General features: G+C 32.7%; 1 protein-coding gene across 4 annotated transcripts in view; it reads right to left on the bottom strand.

Annotated features, from left to right (window-relative positions):
* The window catches only part of GLRB (glycine receptor beta), a 97,525-nt gene that overhangs the window by 27,160 nt on the left and 46,934 nt on the right, over positions 1-23,431 (bottom strand). For all 4 annotated transcript variants that reach the window (XM_016952446.4, XM_517504.8, XM_003310540.7 and 1 more), the window contains exons 5-8: positions 8,249-8,478; positions 8,061-8,143; positions 5,994-6,134; positions 980-1,132 (exon numbers count right to left, since the gene is read on the bottom strand). In XM_016952446.4, the coding sequence (XP_016807935.1) occupies positions 980-1,132; positions 5,994-6,134; positions 8,061-8,143; positions 8,249-8,478 (607 nt within the window). The remainder of the gene's footprint in view (positions 1-979; positions 1,133-5,993; positions 6,135-8,060; positions 8,144-8,248; positions 8,479-23,431) is intronic.

The raw sequence follows: 23,431 nt of genomic DNA, 5'->3' as shown, positions 1-23,431 counted from the left end.
TAGATTTGGTCTGTGTGATTTCAATTAGATGTAAAAAAAACAAATTTCTTCTTCAGATGACATTGCCATTTTCATGGCTTCTTTCCTAGTTTCCTACTCTTTAAAATCTGTATTTCATTTAATTCCTCCAATAAGTCAGGAGAGAGATTTGCACAAGGCCTTTTCGATGGAAGAAAATTTAAATGTAGCAACTACATACTCACTGAGGAGGTCAGACATTTCACAGTCTTACCTGTGTGAGTTCCAGGTGATATTCAGAAAACACACAGACATACAATAATAAAAAATTTTGAAACACTCCAACCAACCAAAATTTGTTGATGCAATGTACATATTTTGAAGTTTATTCAATTTATCCATAGGAAGGGCGCTTGCTTATTTCCTTAAGCAAAGGCTTTTTAGCCATTATACAGACACGATTTTCAAAAGACTGGCTGGTGGTATTTCTATGTCACAAAGCATTAAAAATAAATTGGAGAGCAATGGCCCTCAAGGGACAGCCAACCAGCCCTGATATAGCACACAATAACCAATGGTTGGGAAAATGATGGCTACATAATTTTTCATAATTTTTAAAAAGTAAATTATATTACTATTTCCTAAGAGTATGTGATAATACATACTATTTTTCAGAAAGACTTCCTTCGAAATAGTTATTCATTTTTAAGTTTGGCACTACCGAAGGTTTTAGACATAGTTATCTGTGAAAATCACTTATAAATAATTATTTCATGACAGAAAAATAGATTAACTGCTTATAATACTCCAAGGACATGAAAAGAGAAACTTAGCTTAATTATAGAGTGCATAAACATTGAGAAAATCTAGTTCAATATCAAGTTTTGAAGAAAGTCTTTAAACACCGAAATTGGTGGCTAACAATTCTAAAACTCATTGTTTCAAAGTAGTTGATTATATGGTAAGTTAGATAAAGATATAATCTGTTCCTGATGTGACAAAAAAGCATGGAACACCTTACCCAGGGGCACTCTGGCAGCACTCGCATCCGGGTTGATCCAGAAGGAAAGCCAGGAGAGAACAACAATGAGCAGGGTTGGGGCGTAGACCCCCATCATGTAAAAGCCGACCTGCCTCCTCAGGGTGAAGATGACTTCCACACATGTGTAGTAGCCTTTCAGAAGCAAACACATTCAAGGCATGAGGTTTTCACCCACACAGAATGGCAAACATCAATGACAGACCTGGAAACGGTAAGTCACTTCCATCTGAGGCAATTTCACAGAGGAAATGCCTCAAAAAAAAGTTTTTCTTTGCAGATATATAATTTATGTGATCTAAAAGGGTGACATTATGGAACCAGTTTCAGCTGACCTTTCGCAACTTCATTATGACATTGAGAAATAGATCCCACATGCTGCTCTACTGTGTCAGTGTCTAGCCTTTTAGGTCATTGTTCAGAGAATTGGCAATAGAGTTGAACTTTCCCTTACCCGTGGGTCCTCTCAGGGCAATGATCTAAAGGAGTCATACAGGCAGTAGTAAATCAAAGTAGAACAAATCTTAAAAAGAAACACTCCGGGACTACACATTATCAGTATAATTTTTCAGCCATATGTACCACTTCTTATCTAGGATGGATGGCAGTCTACACTGACTCTCATACATAGATAAACCTTAAAAATTAAGAAAGTATTGGAAGTAAACATTAGCAAGTATAGGAAATCAGTGTTTTCAATCCATATACATAAAAGATGTATATGGTGCAAACATCGGATATTCCTCTCAATTCTTTGCCCACCTCTACTTCAGGCTCTCAAAGGTACTCCAACTGAAGGAAAGAACTTTCATTTTCACATGCCAAGACAAATGCAGAAATTGTTTTACAACCTAATTCTAGAGTGGCCATGACATCAACTGGACCCCCAAATTAATCACCAATTACAGGCAGCCTCACAATAGCCTTTGCCGCCTTGAGAAAGAAAATAGTAACACGAATATGCTCACAGTACTGCATTCAAATAGAAAAGGTATTTCCAGATGTTCGAGATTATTTCTTAAATGTTTGCTCTTTTCAGTTAGCTATTTAAATATAATATATAATGCCGAAAGTGCTTAATTTAGATAAGAATGTTATTTGCCATTTTACAAATGTAAGATTGTGCATAAATAGCAAAATAAAATATCTATAATCGTTTTCTGTTTAAACTCTATATAATTTTTTTAAAATGGTGAAACAAATTAATGAACAATAAATAAATGAAATAATTATGGGGGAAAGAAAAATGTTACTTTTTCCTATTTTATAGTTTAAAATAATATTTACCTGGTCTTCCTAATTGGGAAGAATATACATATATCTAACACAAGAATAATCTACATATTTATTCCTTAATAGCACCTACAGCAGTACTTGCACAGAATAGGACCTTAATAAACATGAAATAAAAGAATGGTTATTTATATCCTCAACAAATAGATTAGAAATCTTTTCTTTTCCCAATGTGATTTAGAATCATTGCCACCTCTGAGAGGTTACACAGACAGTAGAGCTAATATGTAACAAAAATAGTTGCTTTCGACTGAAGCAAATTCTATTTATGCCAAATGCTTCCATATTATATTAAAGACAAGAAATGCAAGTGTTTCTTTTTTACAGTTGAATTTAATTAAAATTTGGCAATATATCAAGTCATTCACAGGTTTTCAAAGGATGTAAAAAACATAACAATGAAAAATCTCCCTTTCTTTTCTTTTCCCACCATTCCCCTTAACTCTCTGCCTGGACAAATAAGAACATATGTTTCTAACTAACAATCATGTGTAATATTTCAAAAATAGAATCTTTCATAAGTACAATTGCTACAATTAAGAAGGCTCAAAATATTTCCTAAAACTGATTCTGAAGTACATGACTTTGTAATAGTATCACTAAGTCAAATTAGTTTTCTGTTCACCTAGTGCATATGAAATGTTTCTCAACAAATTATATATTTTTAGGTAGTCTCAGTTGTCACAAATATTATAACGATTTACTACAAAGTAGCATAGTTTAAAATAAAATTTTCCATTCCATCCCACTATGTTTAAATGATAGTCCATTAACATGAGTCCTGCGATTTGAAGCAAGTTTCCATCGTGTCCCTTTTATGAAGGTACCCACTAGGGGAGCTTCACAAGACTTGGATGCATTTAGCAGTAAAATACATGCTTGGATATTATAGTGATTTGCTCCATAAAATTTTATGAGAAACATTTCTTGATCTTTTTTTGATCTTTTCCTAGTATTGTTACATTTATGAGAGGCAGGTGGGCAGCTAATTGATATAAATGTTCATTGGGCAAATTCAATTTACTTTCTATTTCCTGTGAAGTTTTATTCCATTATTCACTCAGGCTTCCAATTTGAGTATTTTTGTATACTTGCTTTCCCACATATTTCTCCACTTTTGTTATTTCTATAATCATAAAAAAGCATAATTTTAATAAAGTTGAAGCTGCATTATTATTTCTATACAAACTAAATATTGGCTATCATTTTTATATATTGCTCATATATATATTTATACTTTCCCATTTTTCTATGCTGTTAACTATTGCATGTATTTTCAATGTCTTATTTTTCTAACTAGATTTCTAATTATCCAAAAATTAAAATATATTTTACTTCTATTCATATGATAATTCATAAAAGTACTGATCAAGTCCCTGAAACATACTAAGTGCCAAAAAATATTGTTAGGCATAAGTTGTTTTGTTGTTATTTTCTGTAGCTAATGAGATTTCAGTGAATTATTTATGACTCAAAAAATTTCCCAGAAATGCTTATAACTCTTGAGTAATCCCCCAAATTCCATACCCGAATACCATAGCACACCTAATTTTATTCTAAGAACTAAAATGAATTATATTTTACGTTGTTTACTTGTTTACCACATTGAAATATGGCTCTCTAAAGGGCAGGGACCTTTCTTTTATTCACTACTGAGTCCCCAAATGGATATTTTTTTTAATGTAGAGCTTAAAAGTGAAAAAATGAACACTCCTAGGACTTTCAAAGCTATTATATAATCATATGCTATTACATAAAATTACAAATAAAATTGCTAGTGTCATTTTCATCTCTAAGAAATTTAAAATTCCAATAGAGTCTCCTTCAAATTTCTCAAAACAATTTAGACACTACTCTTTTTGAAATGTTAAGCATATAATCTGGATGTGGGTAACAATTTTCAAACTATAATAGGACTCCACAGGTATTAATCGTATAACAGTATCAGACTCCCTCTCCCACAGCATCACTGTAACTGTATGACCTTGGGCAAGGGTCTATTTCATTAGCCTAATGTGTACAATGAGGATAATAAAAGTACTTAATTCATAGAATTGTTGGGATGATTAAGTTAGATAATTCCTGCAAAGAACTAAAAACAATGCCTAGTATAGCGAGAGATCAAAAACCTATCTACTAAGTACGCGTTCTTATACGACAGGCTCAAAAATCTCTAAGAACTATAATCTTCTTAATTTGAAGTACAAATGGGAGATGGAATACTACTCTTGGTCCCATGGCTGACAGTAATTTGCCTGGTGACATTTAATAAGTAATAAGTCACCAGTAATAAGTAATTTAATAAGTAATGTATTCACTCTGCTCTTCAGTTATTTTATGTGTTAAATAAAGGAGCTGGCTCAGAATTATCAATTAGATCACTTCCATATCTTACTATCTATGACTTCTTCATTGAATACTTTGATGGTCAAATTTTTAATAGCTCTCCATTTTTTACTTTTAAAAACATCCATAATTATTTAGCAATATATTCGACTATTATCTCTGTTTTCCTAATGTACTATAAGCTTTAAGAAGAAGGAATGCTTACATATTAAAGTTATATCATTTGCTAATGTATTTTGAAGTCAACAATAGATGTTTAACTGTATCCCCAAGCTGCCTAGCATTGTCTTTATCACAACATCGTAAATATGTAAATGTTCTCTCCACCTCTTAATATTAACAGGAATGTTTTAAATTATATGTTGCCTTGATGACATCATGAGGACAGCATTCTAGCTCGTTCTGTCAGCATTCTACAAACATCTGATCTCTCTCAGTTTTAGACAATTATACTATATACATTTTATTATTTCAAGTCAACATGCATTTTGCAATAAAGCTTTAATTATATCTATTTCTGAATATTTTTGTTATGATTTACTTCCAAAGGCAGAATTAGGATTCTGCAATAATTTACATGTTGAACTGATTATTATTACTAATATAATAATCAAAATTGAATAATCTTCTTTATATTGCTAAGTGAAATAACACTATATTCAATATCTAAAACCCTCACTAACCTAGAACTACTAGCAGAAAATAAAAGGTTGAACACTAATCATATTATGACAGTATTGAGTAGTGAGTACTGTACTTCCTGCAAAAGCTCCATGCAACTTAGTGAATGAGGTTAATTTGTTTTCATTTTCATAACTGGCTGTTCTGTGACCTAGGTCAAGAAGACTGTACAGGGAATATTTACTGATGTCCAATTATTTCACATTCTTATTGCTTCCTGCATAGCATAAGGATCAATGCTTTTTAAAATTAAGAATACGGGCCAACCACCATCTAAAAACTACCCAAAAGACAATGGATGAACATATATGGATTATATTGTTTATATCTAAAATGTTCAGCCCCAAATGGAATCCTGCCAGAAGTAGAATTTCTTGACAACATCTGAAAACCACTACCTGAGAGAGTTTTCATTACTAACATAAACAATTAAAAACCTCTCACCACGAGAATTACATAAAGAGAAAGCAAGCATGTCTATCTAATAATTAAAAGTTCAAAAAACTCTAGTGAATACAATTCTGTGAAAGACTTAAACATATGAATGTAAAGATAAACTATTTGCTAATTTAATTTTAAGTTTTGGCCAATTCTTTTCTACTCTCCCCTTGGCTATGTATTAATTAAAATGTATCTTTGAAATAGAACTTCGTTTTATTTAAAGAATATTACTTACCAGTGCCTTTATAGTATTTTGTACAGTTACCATATTCAATATCTTCCTTTTTGATATCAAATTGAGGCAAGGCAATTTTTTCTAATTGCACAGGATCTCCTGACTGCCAGATAAATCGTAAATCATCAGTTGTGTAACCAACTATAAACAAAAACAAATAAATGTTAGTTTAAAATATAATTAATAATGCTTTTTAAATATTTTCATAATTCAAATCTTAAACATAGCAAAGGAAAGAAAATAAGAACTTCTTATATGAAATTGTCGTTTAAAATGTAAAGAGGTAAAACCCATGGTCACTAATGGAAGTACTAGTACAAGAGTTAAAGATATTCATCTTAAAGAAAGAACAAGTTTAAATAATAAGCATACGGCACAGATTTAAAATCCTAGGGCATCATATACAATAACTTATTTCTCTATGTCAGAATTATTTTTTAATGGTCATCAATAAAAAGCTAATAAATAAGTGATGCAAGCTTTCTGAACGTATACATTTACAATCATGTAATATGCTCCCTGGGATTTTTAAAAGAAATGTAATCATTGAAACATCTAAATTTTTTTAAGAAATCGGCCTGGTGCAGTGGCCGACACCTGTAATCCCAGCACTTCGGGAGGCCAAGGCGGGTGGATCACGAGGTCAGGAGTTCAAGACCAGCCTGGCCAATATAGTGAAACCCCATGTCTACTAAAAATACAAACATAAATTAGCCAGGCACGGTGGTGGACGCGTGTGATCCCAGCTACTCAGGAGGCTGAGGCAGGAGAATTGCTTGAACCCGCGAGGTGGAGGTTGCAGTGAGCTGAGATCGCACCACTGTATTCTAGCCTGGGTGACAGAGCAAGACTCTGTTTTAAAAAATAATCATCATCATCATTATGATCACTGCAAAATTCCCTAAAGGAGTTGCATCACCATAGAAGGCCAATAAAATAATCCCTCAAAGGGACATAGTTACAGCATCATTTCAGCACCCTGAAGCACACAAATTTTGGGCTTAGGTATATGGCTACAATTTAAAGAATTTTACAGCATACACTAGTCTAGTATCGAACTCAAAAGTGTATGTATTTTTGAAAGTAATATTTTAGTGCATCCAGTAATGGGATCAAAATGTAAATGCACTGTTGGAAGTTTTCTACAAGTACATCTTGACATGCAGGCACTCATATACAATACATACAAAAACATAAACAGACATGTGCAAACATATAAACACATACATGTGCAAAATCTCATTTTATAGTTAGAAAGAAATAAATATTGCTCAAATTTAGGATCCATTTCGGTACATTATTTAAAAAACAACCACAAAGTAACTTTAGACATATAACCTAGACTACATATGCAAGATGTTTTGCCAGGTAATTATTCTTTACTCTCTGAAGAAATAGACGACCTTATTATAAGATGATCCATGTATTCAGGCTAAACATTCCTTGCATTTGTGTTTTGTTTTTTTTTTTGAGGTTTATGTTCTACTTTTATTTTCAAAAGATAAGCATCATGGGAAATTAATTAGTACATTGTATAGATAAATAATAATTTCAATTAATACACCTAGGGTACCTTTTAATAAATGAAAAATATATGATCAAATAAACATAAAAAATACAATTTTGTAAAAAAGTTGTTTACATTTCTTTACTTTCATAGAGAATGAATGCTCAGTTGGATTTACAGAATATTTTTCAATGTTTTCCGAATTTTCTGCTAAGAAAATCTGGTTTTAACATCAGAAATGCTATTGAAATTAGGACGTCATTTTCTCTTTTACCTTGCCTGTATTACCAACTCAAATAACAATGGCAACTGGAATGTTAGAAGTATACACCTACATCAATGAACTGAAACAAGGCTAGTATAAAAATGATTTATCTTAATACAAGTTAAGATAGTATTAATAAAAGAGTAACTATAATTTCCCTAAATAAATTATTTTAATGACTATTTATAATCAAAGCACTAGTTTTACCACTGTTGTCTAAGATGTCAGTAGAATGTATTACCCAGACATTTTAAACACTTTATTTTCATAATCAATTATGTTCTCATTTACGTACAGCTCTCCAGTTGCATCTTGCAACGTTGTGTATCCATGGGAAACAATGTCAAGTCCAAAGGGCATGAAAGAGTAATAGATAACCTGGAAGTAGAAATGGGTCTTAGAAATAATTTAATATACTTCTCTGTCATCCATTGATTTTAGAAGGAAAATATAAATGCACAAATATGAAATATAAAAGAGTACCTCATGCTGACAAGGACATCTCCATCACGAAAAATAAAGAGAAGGATGTTTTCCTGGGTCACATCATGAAAATTGGCACTTTTTTCATTTGCAAAAAATAAATCAGGTTTCCATAAACACTTGTACATTGTTGGATCCACTGTCAGTGCATCTGAACCCCTAAAATCACTGGGGAGCTTCAGCCTGGGGTCATTCCATTTTTGTCTCAGGAAGATGTTAACTCTATAGTCCTGAAGAAAAAGTACATGCGTGCACATGTGTATGTTTATTGCTATTTTTAAGAACTTATTCGGCCCCAAAACAAAAAGGGTTACAATGATTAGTGGCACAAATATTTTTGTTCTTCCAACATCAACCAAGATCACAACAACTGTGTCACTAAAGGAGAGCTCCATTAGCAGTATAAAGACACTTGTCTCTATGTAATTACTCTCTGCAGACATTCTGTAGCACTTGCTAGCTCAAACATCAGAACATAACCTTGTTGATAGTTCCTTTACCTTTACACAAACACCAATTATTACAGTTGATTAGATGGTAGTACCATAAAAGCCTGAGAATCACTAAGTATTACTATCATTCTTCCGCAAAACTTTTTGTCCAAGTATACACATATCTTAAAATTAAAATTCATAATGAAATTTAGATTCTTACTTAATATGTTATGATTATTGCAACACCTACAAAAATTAATTCAAGAATGTCTAAGACTAAAACCTATCTATCTCATGGAGTGAACGCTTTCAACAGATACAATGGGGCAAACATTTTTATCCATTGCAGGAAGACATGCATGGCCCTCTACTTTAGAGGGAACACACATTAGTTTCAAGCATTTTCTAATAAAATATGAATTATACTACCTTAGCCAAAGCATGTGGCTGATAGCCACTTAACGTTATTTTGAACACTCAATATAATTCATTTCAAATTATTTGCTAAAAATCTTCCTTGAAATATACACACTGAAAATTATTCTATTACATTCTGTATTAGTCTGTTCTCATGCTACCAATAAAGACATACCTAAGAATGGGTAATTTATAAAGGAAAGGGGTTTAATTGACTCACAGTTCAAATGGCATGGGAGGCCTCACAGTCATGACAGAAGGTGAAGGAGGAGCAAAGGCATGATTTACATGGTGGCAGGCAAGACAGCACGTACAGGGGAACTCTCCTTTATAAAACCATGAGATCTCATGAGGCTTATTCACTGTCATAAGAACAACAGGGAAATGACCTCCCCTCTTGATTCAATTATCTCCCACCAGGTCCCTCCCACCACATGTGAGAATTACGGGAGCTACAATTCAAGATGCCATTTGGGTGGGGACATGGCCAAACCATATCACCACCTTTAGGTGCTGTGTTTTATCAAGGTAAATCACCAAAACCCTGTAACTTTGAATTGCTATATTTAAAATAAGCATTCATAATATTATGATAAAATATTATGTCCTTAATTTGATATTAAGGTTCAGTATAATAAATAATCAGATGAAGCTGTGTAGGTATATTTTACATACTTGTTGTTAAAGCTGTGACCCTTTATTGTGATCAATGACCCTTATATCAAAATACACAGGGTGAATTCCTTATTTAATTTTTAAGTTGTTAGAAATATATTACTATCATACCATTATATAGGTATTTACCATGTGCTAAGTATACTTAATGTTAAGTGCTTTACAAAATCACATTTAATCCTCAGAGTTTACACTATCAAAATGCTCTCCTGATGCTTTCATATGCTTCATATGACTGGAAAATAAGACTTAATTGTGTTTTTCTTTTAGTCTTGTAGCTGGGAAGCTAAACATTAACTCTACTACCAATTGCATTAACAATTTATCTCTCATATCCTGGTGCAATTACCATTGTATGTCTCCTACACATTCAGTTCTTTCTCAATTATTTCATTGTATTTTTCTTATCATATACCTCAACTCTTTCTGAAATAGGGATGGATAGAAAATAAAATAACAGTTGAGATATTGCTTTATTCTTGACAAGAGCATTTCAGTATTATTTGGGTGTTGCTGCCAAGAAACATTGCCAATGTGGCTTCCAGAGTTAGAATGCTTTATTTCATCCTAATATTAGTTCATCTCCTTTTGATAGAATATTACATATATGTATAGGGATATAAGTATTAAAATCTTATAGGTATTCTTTATTTATTTACTTTAGATTTTTATTTTTATTTTTTGAGACAGGGTTTGCTCTGTTGCCCAGGTTGGAGGGCAGTGAAACTATCACAGCTCACTGCAGCCTCAATCTCCTGGGTAATTAAAAAAAAATTGTATAGAGATGATATCACATTATGTTGGCCTGGCTGGTCTCGAAAGCCTGGGCTCAAGCAAACTTCCCTCCTTGGTCTCACAAAGTACTAGGATTATAGACATGAGCCACCATACTCAGCCACTCATTAGTATTCTTTATCCAGACCAAAACAAATATCTTTTGGAATGTATACTGGTTGGCTGCTCAGTAATTAATTTCTGAAGATTTTATATCAGTATTTTATAATAATATTCACAGTATTATCTGACAGAAATTAAAGAAATGCTAGTATTTAACTTCAACATGTTTTGCATAACTAAAAAAGAAGTCATTCTATATTTTGGGGTGAAAGTTCATAAATTAAGCCTGTATTATACAATATTCCCCTTAAAATTTCCATACATGCACACATGTTTTGGAAGCATAATTCCATGTTCTACCTATTTTCAAAATGGTATGGTTAACTAATCTAAAATTACATACCAAAAAATAGCTTTGTTTTTAAATTTCTTTAAGAATTTTAATAGTGTTTCTCCATGTGAAGTTTACTATCCTAAATCCTTTTTGAAATCTTATGAATGCTTCTACACAACCCAAGAATACATTTGTATTTTTTATCAGTATATTAAGTTTAAGCATTTTAATCAGCAGAAGCAGCTTTCCTTCATTTTCTTCCCATTTTGCATCCTTGGGAATCCAGCTGCAGATTAGATCATAGACTTTCAGAAAACATTTATTTAAATTCCATCTAAATCCCTAGGTAATTTACTAGTTAGTTCATTCATTCAAAAATTATTTATTAATGATATATTAATTTTCATGGTCTGGTTAGCAAGGATAAAGCTGTGAGCTCCCCTTGCTTTTAAAAAAATAACTATAAGTGATATTGAACATCAGTCAAACATAACTTGAAAAAGGCTATGTAAACATAAAACAAAAACCAGTTCACAATGGACATCTAATTTTGACTCTGAAGATCAGTTTAAGCTAACTAATGAATTGATACCTATACTGAGACCTGTAGTTAGAGAAATCTGGGTCTAAATTCTGTGCTAAATAATTTGCTATATGGGTTTAAGTCAAGTTATTTAACTTCTCTGAGCCTCAAATTCCTTGTCAGTAAAATTAGTCCACAGTTACTCTAAGAATTAAAGGAGATACTCTACTGAAAGCATGAAACCTGGCCCCAAGTGAGTACTCACAAAAGTTTATTACTTTTATTATATGTATTATTAACATTATTATCATTATGTCTATTATCACCATTTTGAATATGCATACATTACTATTGACAGCATTCCTTTTCTATTGTTGTAAAGATGTTACCTAGAAGTTTTAGTTGGCTGCTAAACATTATTAAAGCTAACATTTTACTAATTCTTCAAAAGCTTTTAGAAGGCATTTTTTGTATGTACTAAAAATCAAGCACTATATTAGGTGCTAGCCATACAGAGATCAACACAAAATGGTACTAGAAAACAAATCTGAGATTTTCAGACTATTATTCAGATTTCACTGGCTAGAGATACTGAAGTAACATGGCAAACTTGTTGTGTGGACTACTTGTTATTATGGTCCAGATTAAATTCAGTGATTAAAGAGGCTTATTTAAAAATTGATTTTGCCGGACTCTGTTAAACAATCATTCATTCCTTTGTTTGTTCATTAATTCAACAGTTACTCATTAATAAAGACTTCCCATGTTCTAAGGTCTGAGCTATCTGAGAGGGATAAGAACATGGGGTCCATATCCTCAGGAAGTGATGATTAAACAAGTCATGAAACAATTGGTAAAGACCCTAAGGGATGTAAGAACAAAGCAATACTTGTTGAGAGAATAAATGATCACGTCAGACACCAGCGATCAGGAAAGGCTGTAGAACTTAAAGCTGGTGGGGTTCCCAAAGAGTAAAAACTTTGACAGGTGGTGGGTGACATGTGGGAAAAGCAAAAAAAAGACAGAGGCAAAAAGATACCACTTCTTAATCAGTTTCATCAACAATACAATATAATCAATCATAATAAGAATGATTAAATATCAAGATAGAGAAAATGGCCCAAATAATTCAGGGGTCAAGCAAGAGACAGTGGAAAGGTAGGAGTTAAAATCAAGGCCAAGATATATACAAAGAACTCTTGAAACTCAACCATCAGAAAACAAACAACTCAATTAAAAAATGTCCAAAAGATCTGAACAGATACTACCCCAAAGAATATATACAGATGACAAATAAGCATATGAAAAGATGTTCAACATCCTTTGACATCAGGGAAATGCAAATTAAAACAACAATCAGATACCACTACACACCTATTTGAATGGCCAAAATCCAGAACACTGACAATAACGAATGCAAGGATGTGGAAGAAGTGGAAAAAACTCATTCATTGTCGATAAAAATGAAAAACTGTTCAGCCACTTTGGAGACAGTGGTTTCTTACAAAACGAAACATACTTTTACCATATGATCCAGCAACCACACTCCTTGGTATTCGCCCAAAGGAGCTGAAAACATGTCAGCACAAAACCCTTCACTTGGATGTTTATTGTAGTTCTATTCATAATTGATGAAAATGTCATTCGGTAGATAAATGGGTAAGTAAACTATGGTACATTCAGACAATGGAATATTATTCAGTGTTAAAAAGAACTGAACAATCAAGCCATGAGAAGATATGGTGAAACATTAAATGCATATCATTAAGTGAAAGAAGCCAATCTGAAAAGGCTGCATAATGTACGATTCCAATTATCTGACATTCTGGAAAAGGCAAACCTATGGAGACAGTAAAAAGATCAGTGGCTCCAGAATTTAGAGAGGAGAAAGGGATAAAGAGGCAAAGCACAGATGATTTTTAGGGCAGTGAAACTCTTCTGTATGATACTATAATGGTGAATATATATCATTATACATTTGACAAAACCCATAGAACGTTCTAAACTAGGAATGAAACCTAATATAAAAGATAAACTTTGGAGGATAACATCTAATTATGTTTGATAACAAATGTACCAATTTGGTGTGTTTATCCATTCATTTACTAAGTGACATTTTTGTCAATTATGAATAAAGCTACAATAATGTCTACATTGAGTCTACTCTTAAAAAGTGAATGCAAAAAATACCATAAACAAAATCAAAGTCAAGAAATACAAGGTTAAGAAAAAACATCCAAAATTTTAAGATAAGGCAAACATATTGTTTGTTCTTTCAATATCACACTAAAACAATGTCTAACAAGCCCACCTTAATGCCTGTGATTCTCCAGGACAATGTAACTTTCAATTGCTACTTTCAATTGATTAGGGTTATGACTGTAAAATTAGATAACTTTTAAAAATTGATGTTACTAATGATTTCTGTCTTGTAGAAAAAAAATTCTCCAAGACTATGCCTATACATCTCTGTACTGTATAACATTAACAAGTTTTGTATTAAATTTAACAATCTAATTTCAGCATTATTTCTTTCACTGCAGTCTCTTGAATTCTTCCTTGGATCAGCTTCACTATGCTGTTGGTTCCCTTATTAGTACATCAAATAAATCACTGATATGTCTTCACTATAAGTATGTCTTAAACTTTTAAAAATTATATATTTTCCTCAAAGAGCTAAACACAGAATTTATATATGATTCAGCAATTCCAATCCTAGGTATATACCCCCCAAAATTGAAAGCAGACCCTCCAACAGATACACTTGTACACCCATGTTCATAGCAACATTATTTATAGTAGCCAAAAGGTGAAAATAACCCATGTCCATTAACAGATAAACAAATAACCAAAATTTGGTATGTACAGTCACACACAATGGAATATTATTTGGCCATAAAAAAGGAATGAAATTCTGACACATGTTACAACATGCATGAACCTTCAAAACATTACCAAAAAAAATCAAGACTAAGAATAGGTTTGTTCAAAAGTATTACTTAGAGCAGGAATACAGAACAAAAACAAAAACAAGAAACACAAAAATAACTGGGAGGGTAAGCACTTAAAGGGCTGGCTAGAAGACTGAAAAAGAAAAAAATCCTAAGAATGTGATTTCACCAAACCAAAAGAACAAAAGCTTTGTGATGGTCAACAGCAGTAAGTGCCACAGAAGGTCAAGTACAAAAACAAACAAACAAACAAAAACACTGACTACTTTCAGCAAATGAGGAAGCCACTGAAGATTGTAGCAAAAACATTTTTGATACAGTGGTGTATCAAAAACAAAATTGCAGGGGATTAAGGAGTGAATGGAAGACAAAGTTCCCTTCTATATAAGATAGGGATAATAATCATACACTTACAACATAGAGTTTTAGGAAGAATTCAGTGAGATGTTATATGCAAAGTACATGAACTGCACCTGGAGATATTAGGTGCTAAAAAACTTTTTCATTTTATTAGGAAATATCCTTCATGTTGTTGTTATTCCTTTTTAATGCTTGTAGAGTGCTTAATATGCTTTTTTGCTTCAAAAAATTCTGCATATAGTGTAACATATTTGGGTTTCTCTGTACTGAGACGATCTACCTACAATTACTTTGAACAGTCATTCAGCTCTAGATCTCAAATCTCAACACAGTGCTAACATACATTTTTTAGCATCTCCTAAACTCTTCTTGCTTTAAGCTGCACCATTGTCACCTCAATACACCACAAAAAAAAGCTCAAATGGGTCTCTACCCCAATTATTTTTTTTAAATAGAATTCCATCAGAGTCGTATTCCAATGAGCATCACCAAAACTGGAAATTGCCTACTTCACTGGTTCATTCAATGTATCATCCTGATTATCATGTCTTATTTCATTATGAAAGTGCTTCAAAGATTCTTTTCTATTAGTTATGAGGCCATATAATATTATGATTCCACACAAGTTCCAGCAAGCTTATGCATCTTTTAAGAATATTTCAAATTTTTACAATTTAAGTTAATAGTTTGTGTTGAACATTCATTAAAAGATAAAAGCTCATTAGTTACATGTTTTGGTTAGTGTTTTATGAGTATTTTCAAATAATTACTAGTTATTGGCATTTCAAATGCTTTATATTAAGACAACCATCTTTGAAACCTATTTATTTTCATTTTCAATTATTCAATCACAGTAATTATAGCTCTATCATTTATTTTGCAAGAAACAAATTCCCATCAGAAACAGACCTCTTTTATGAGTGGGAAATTACTTAATTGCTTTTAAAGCACTGGTGACAAATACTATTCATTGTTCATTCCAAATAACACACTATTAATCATTATCTGAAAAAATGGATGGTCTCCAAAAACTTTTAGAACCAATTAACACCCAAATTAAACTATTTCTTCAAGGCAATAAAACATTTCACAACAAGACACTATAATCGGTTAAGTTTCATAAATGATATTTTAATATTAAGAACTTTATATTTTGTAATGTTGTTAGAATAGCTCACATATGTAATCTTTAATTCATTTGTTTTCTTTGCATTATGGCAAAAATTAGCATTCAAATAAATAAAAGAGATCAGCTCTTATAGCATCTGGCAGCATTATAATTAAAGTTCTGTCAATAGGGCTATTAAAAGCCTGGTTTGAAAAGGATTTAAAATTTAGCCTCAAGTCAGGTTAAAATTCCATATAAGAATTGCAAGTTACCCGAATGCCTGTAAAAGCGCTTAGGTTATATAGTAGTGATTTTTCTCAATATACCATTTTTCAAGGTTTTTAATTAAAGATTGTTCAATAAAACCTTATGGATAATTAATTTTTCTAGATCTACGCTCATAGTCCATTTCTATTAGGAGAGCCTGCTAGGTGGTGCTATGGTGCCACACTAGGCTGGAAACCCCATAAAGAATAGAAACCTGCTGAGGCTGAGTATAAAAAGCATCCAATACACTTCTATTAAATACAGGAATGAGGAAATGCCTTCTGTATCATATTGACAGTTCAGTTCAGGAAGTTGTGTAGCATTATTCACACCATTAATTTTTTTCATATCCATTAATAACAATAATCAAATTACTGGAAAGAGAAAACAAAACTTGGACATTTTTCATCCTTCCACAATGCCTAATACAGTACTCTTACTTGTGAAATTTAATCACCAATGCTTCCAAATAATGTAACTTGAAGAAAAAAGGTAATGAGGAAAGTATCCATAACAAATTGTTCAGTTTCATGTACATACACTAAAAAAAGGTAACTTTGACATAAAGGAATAAAGTATATTTTAACTACTAAAAACATATATATAGATATTTAAGAATTACATCCTTAATAGAATTAACCTTAATGAGTGAGAGGTTTAAGTAATTACTCAATAAAATACAACTGATTAGTCTGGCATTTTCATATATGGAAAAAGTTATGTTATGATCAGATAATCCTTCAGCTGGACTTGGGAGGAAGTTACATGCAATCAGATAAACCTCCAGCAGAATTCAGAAGGAAAAAAAAATACTAACAAATGCTCATCAGCATATGTACTAGTTTCCAATTGCCACTGTAACAAAATTACCAAAAATAGTGGCTTCAAGCACCACAAATTTAGTATCTTACAGTTCTGTAGCTTAGAAGACCAAAATCATGTTCACTGAGCTGAAGTCAATTGTTCTGTCTGAGGGGCTGGTTCCTTTGAAGCCTCTGAGGAATGAACCTGTTTCCTTTGGCTTCTTCAGCTCCTAGAGGTCACCTGCATTCCTTGAGTCATGGTTCCTTCCTTGCATAACTACGGCTTCATGCTTCCTGCATCACAGCTACTACCACTGACCCTGATCTTGCTGTCTCTGTCTTATAAGAACTCTATTGAGAAGTGCCTGTTCATGTCCTTCGCCCACTTTTTGATGGGGTTGTTTGTTTTTTTCTTGTAAATTTGTTTGAGTTCACTGTAGATTCTGGATATTAGCCCTTTGTCAGATGAGTAGGTTGCGAAAATTTTCTCCCATGTTGTAGGTTGCCTATTCACTCTGATGGTAGTTTCTTTTGCTGTGCAGAAGCTCTTTAGTTTAATTAGATCCCATTTGTCAATTTTGGCTTTTGTTGCCATTGCTTTTGGTGTTTTGGACATGAAGTCCTTGCCCATGCCTATGTCCTGAATGGTAATGCCTAGGTTTTCTTCTAGGGTTTTTATGGTTTTAGGTCTAACGTTTAAATCTTTAATCCATCTTGAATTGATTTTTGTATAAGGTGTAAGGAAGGGATCCAGTTTCAGTTTTCTACATATGGCTAGCCAGTTTTCCCAGCACCATTTATTAAATAGGGAATCCTTTCCCCATTGCTTGTTTTTCTCAGGTTTGTCAAAGATCAGATAGTTGTAGGTAAGCGGCGTTATTTCTGAGGGCTCTGTTCTGTTCCATTGATCTATATTTCTGTTTTGGTACCAGTACCATGCTGTTTTGGTTACTGTAGCCTTGTAGTATAGTTTGAAGTCAGGTAGTGTGATGCCTCCAGCTTTGTTCTTTTGGCTTAGGATTGACTTGGCGATGCGGGCTCTCTTTTGGTTCCATATGAACTTTGAAGTAGTTTTTTCCAATTCATGAACAGGCACTTCTCAAAAGAAGACATTTATGCAGCCAAAAAACACATGAAAAAATGCTCATCATCACTGGCCATCAGAGAAATGCAAATCAAAACCACTATGAGATATCATCTCACCCCAGTTAGAATGGTGATCATTAAAAAGTCAGGAAACAACAGGTGCTGGAGAGGATGTGGAGAAATAGGAACACTTTTACACTGTTGGTGGGACTGTAAACTAGTTCAACCATTGTGGAAGTCAGTGTGGCGATTCCTCAGGGATCTAGAACTAGAAATACCATTTGACCCAGCCATCCCATTACTGGGTATATACCCAAAGGACTATAAATCATGCTGCTATAAAGACACATGCACACGTATGTTTATTGCGGCATTATTCACAATAGCAAAGACTTGGAACCAACCCAAATGTCCAACAATGATAGACTGGATTAAGAAAATGTGGCACATATACACCATGGAATACTATGCAGCCATAAAAAATGATGAGTTCATATCCTTTGTAGGGACATGGATGAAATTGGAAACCATCATTCTCAGTAAACTATCACAAGAACAAAAAACCAAACACCGCATATTCTCACTCATAGGTGGGAATTGAACAATGAGATCACATGGACACAGGAAGGGGAATATCATACTCTGGGGACTGTGGTGGGGAGGGGGGAGGGGGGAGGGATAGCATTGGGAGATATACCTAATGCTAGATGACGAGTTAGTGGGTGCAGCGCACCAGCATGGCACATGTATACATATGTAACTAACCTGCACAATGTGCACATGTACCCTAAAACTTAAAGTATAATAAAAAATAAAAATAAAATAAAAAAATAAAAAATAAAAAAAATAAAAAAAAAAAGGAACTCTAGCAATTACACTGGTTCACTTGAAGAAACTGGGATACTCTCCCCCGATCTCCAAATATTTAATTTAATCACATCTGAAATGTCCTTTTTAACATATAAAACAGCATATCCACAGGTTTGAAAAGGATATAAAATTTAGCCTCTAGTGAGATTAGAAATTTCATATAAGAATTGTGATTACTGGTGATTATGACATGAACATCTTTAGGGGGCCATTATTCAGCCAACAACAGAGTGCAAACCCTGAAGATGAATAACATGAGAAAAATAAATATGAAATCAGTTTAATGTTTATGATTTTACATCTAAGATGTAAAATCTACTAAGATATGTGAAATAAAAAATGGGACAAATATGTCTAATATTATTCTACAGTAAATTCTATTATTCTATAGTACATGCTTTAAAATTAACAACAAAAACAAAATATAAATAGTAAACTGAGGCAAGTTTTAAGGAAAGCATTTTAAATCTAAATATAAAAATATATAAAATAAAATTGTTTTAAAACAACAAAGATGAGCAATTACCAAGAACTAGAATCAAGCATTTTTAGTGGATCCCAAATATGAATTTTTTTCTTGACAGTCACAGCTGTGTTTCCCAAAAGGAGTTGCAATCTATTATTAAAATAAACAAAAAGTCATGGAACAAAAAGGCATAGAAAGTCTGACAGGATCATGAATTATAGTGCAATAATAATTCAATATAATTACAAAGGATGCCTAAACTAAAGAAAGAAAATGGATTGTATAAACAGGCTTTTATTTCCATGAAAGAGCTCTTATGTATTTCTGATAAGTCAAAGTGTCAGTGTATAGATTATGACAATACACGATAATACCCAGTTTTCCCCACATAAGTTCAATAGGTCACATTCTCAATTATGAAAATCCTGCTGATTAAAGCCAAAGTTAGGAACTGAATGGAAACTCAACAAATATTGTAAGCATAACTGTAGAACAGATGTCACCTAGCCCCTAACAAATCATTCTTCTCACTGTTTTGAATACTCTTATTTCAGTTGTCACAAGCAGTAGCACATAAACTGGTAGAACTAGAACTGACTGTTCCAGCAACTTCAAATTGGGATGATAACATTTATTTGACAATTTTGGTGATGCTACTGTTAATGTTGGTAAATACCACTTATAGTATTGATAATGATACCTTACAAAAATGTAAGGTAGCAAAATACAAATGAGCACACAGACATGAGAAATAGGAACTATAAAGCTTCACAATGAGGCCATAAAACAGGCTGAAGCAGCGTATAACCACAGAGATATGGAAGACCTTAAGGAATATTAATAAGGCTGTAATTTTTCCTCCACTACACAATTATGGTTTATGAATAATGTGAGGTGACTTCTAGTTTAGCCAGCAATATTTAGCATCTAAATTTAGAGAAAAAAAGCAAAAACAAATTTTTTCCAAATATAATTGGTTAAAATTTCCTGACAATAACATTAATGCCAATAACTTTGCTTGCTTCTTTGTTTGATAATCAACATTATCCACTGATGAAATGGGCTGCCCCTCTTCCTTTAAAAGTTGCCCTCCATCTTTCTGACACCTGACTCATAGCTATTCATGTTATATCTACTCCCAGGCTCTGTGTTCTGCATTGTGCTTTCTTTAATAAGCACTATCTGCTGAAGTAGAATGGTTTGAATTTCAGAGGAAAGCACAGAGCAATACTAAAGCTTTTTAAATGTTAAGACTTCCTTTGGCACGATCTCAGCTCACTGCAACCTCCACCTCCTGGATTCAAGTGATTCTCCAGCCTCAGCCTCCCAAGTAGCTGGGATTACTGGTGTGCACCACCATGCCTGGCTAATTTATTTATTTATTTATTTTGTATTTTTAGTACAGACGGGGTTCACAGTGTCGGCCAGGCTGGTCTTACACTCCTGACCTCAAGTGATCCACCTGCCTCAGCTTCCTAAGTTGCTAGGATTACAGACATGAGCCACTGTGCCTGGCCAGGACTTCCTTTATTTTTGTACATCCTTGTAGGGGAGATTTCTAGGAGGCTAGTAATAGACAAAGCCACACATATACAGTAGGACTGCTAATACAATTAGAAATAATTCAGTTTTTAGGATAATATACTATTGTGAAATTTTAAATTAATTTGCTAATGTATGACAACCAAAAAGTCATCATCACTGGCATAGTGGTTGCTATGCCAGTCAAAATACCGTTGTTTTAATTTTGTAACTTATTCCCTCCCTTTAGTAACACAGCAAGGACACAACAGACTCAAACACAAGCCTGTTGGATGACACAACTCACACACAGCCCACCATTATATTGCCATGAATGTGCATCTTATATATAGACAAATCTAATACTCTCTGCTTTCTCAAACTCTTGGGGAACTTTTTTTGTTTATTTTTATTATTTTTGTTTGTTTTGAAGAAGTATCCTCTCATAACATAACTCCTGTCCAGACATGTATACCCTTTTGGGTTACACTTCTGTGTTATCACTATTATTTTCTGACCATTGTTTATAACAAATTATGAAGAAATGAAGTCTAGATGAATTTTTTCTTTTGAAAGATATTTTAATGTCATTTATGTATCTATAATGACTTATGCTTTCCTAACTATTAAACAACAAGGTATTACAGCATTTGCCTTGAGAAGACTGAGCAAATATATGAAATATGACTGTAAAATGATATATGTGTACAATTCTACTTTATAAAGGTATATAAAATAAATATTGCTGGAAGCAAAAAAGAATAATTATGATAAAATGGAATATTTACATTTATTTAATGAATGTAGTTCTGATCTTAAACATTTAGGCATGTCGGTCAATATAAAGTGAAGGGCAGATTGGTTTTCATCCAGGCTATATGATCAAAGAAATAATGAATATAAATAATTTGACTCCTTTAGATAAAGGTTTTCAAAGTTTTCAAAATTACACTCTGTAGTAATGACATTATTCAGTCTGTTATTAAGCCATCTAAATGCTCAACATTAATCTACTGTTTAAATTTGTTCCACCAACCATTTTACTTAACTAAGCAAGTAGCAATTTTATTTGTTCATTTATTCACTCACTATTGGCTAATATAAAAATATTTATTTATGTGTTCACCATTGAGTGCCTAATGTCTTCTGTATTTTATGGAAAAATGAATAAGTAGAATACATTATTGCTAATTTTATGAGTTTATAGTCCATTAGAGAATAAAAGGAATACACACAAAAATAATTTAATTACAGTATAGAAGCTATTAAAGTAACAGACTAATAATAGAGATGAAAAACCCAGATTGAAAAGAGTGCACAAAGTGAGTGAGAATAGCCATGAAAATTTCTGTTTAGAAGAGAAGAAGATCAAGAATAAAAAGCAAGGGTAAAGACTCCATGGTGAGAATTTATTGAATCTGGTGCCAAGGATAAGTTATTCTTGGCTAACTACTGGGATGGGTCTGTGCAGATGAGTGAGAGGATATTAGAAATGATGAAATATTTTATCATAATCATCAAAACTCTGTAAGAATTTATTTAAATATTACATGCTCCCTGGTATTTTCAACCCAATACAGTCAAGTAACTACTGATGGGACCTACCAGAATTCCTTCCTGATAGTTGGAAGGAATTCAGTATTTATTACAAAATAGATACATTAATGATACCTACTGAGCTATGACATATGCAAAGAAGAAAAAAAGATCCTTGCATTAGCTGACCTAAAACTCTCTTGGATCTGATCACAGGGGCATGCAAGATAAAGAGTGGGGATGTTTCCTATAAGACGCAATATCTTCATAGCTGTGTTTCCGTATTAGTGTAGTGGTGTCGTGCTAGATAACCAGGGTACAGAACGGGGTGTGGAGAGCAAATAGATTCCTGCAAAGTTTTACCTTGAGAAAATGATATCTCTTACTCTTGGAAAGTGAAGTATATAGATAGATTAACCACATTTTGAGTTAATGAGTGCTATAGTGTCTCTTGAGTCATATATAGTAGTTTATATTTTATTTCAGAAAGGTCTCCTAGTGATTTATAATGCATGTCTATGTTATTTAAATGATGTAAAAAGTCACTGGAAGTGAATTTTGGACATAATCCCCAAATCTTTTAAGTAATTCTCTAAAATATCTACACTTTGTCCATCACCCAACTTAAATATATACTTCTACAAATAAATAACACTCTCATCACAATTAAAATATAAAAATAGGTGTCATTAATTAAATGCAATGTACAATTGCTTTTATAATGTACTATGCTGCTGCTACTAGGAATAATGGAGTAAATATTTTAAGTAATTATTTCAATAGTCTGAGATATTCTCAGGAAAATTAGACTGTACTCTTGCCATTCTTACTAGGCTTGCAATCAAAATCTTATATTTAATAAAATAAAAGTGTCTCCCAAAAATACATGAAAATAAACCTTAGGTCTTCTTTCTTCCACCTGAAGTATTATTTCACCATGTGGTTTGTCAAAAAGAGCACAAATTTAATATTCTAAAACCTTAATAAGCAAATAG

Source organism: Pan troglodytes, chromosome 3, assembly GCF_028858775.2.
Source record: "Pan troglodytes isolate AG18354 chromosome 3, NHGRI_mPanTro3-v2.0_pri, whole genome shotgun sequence".
NCBI lineage: Eukaryota > Metazoa > Chordata > Mammalia > Primates > Hominidae > Pan > Pan troglodytes.
Note: the sequence above shows the minus strand (reverse complement) of the source record. Positions and strands in the feature narration are given on the sequence as shown.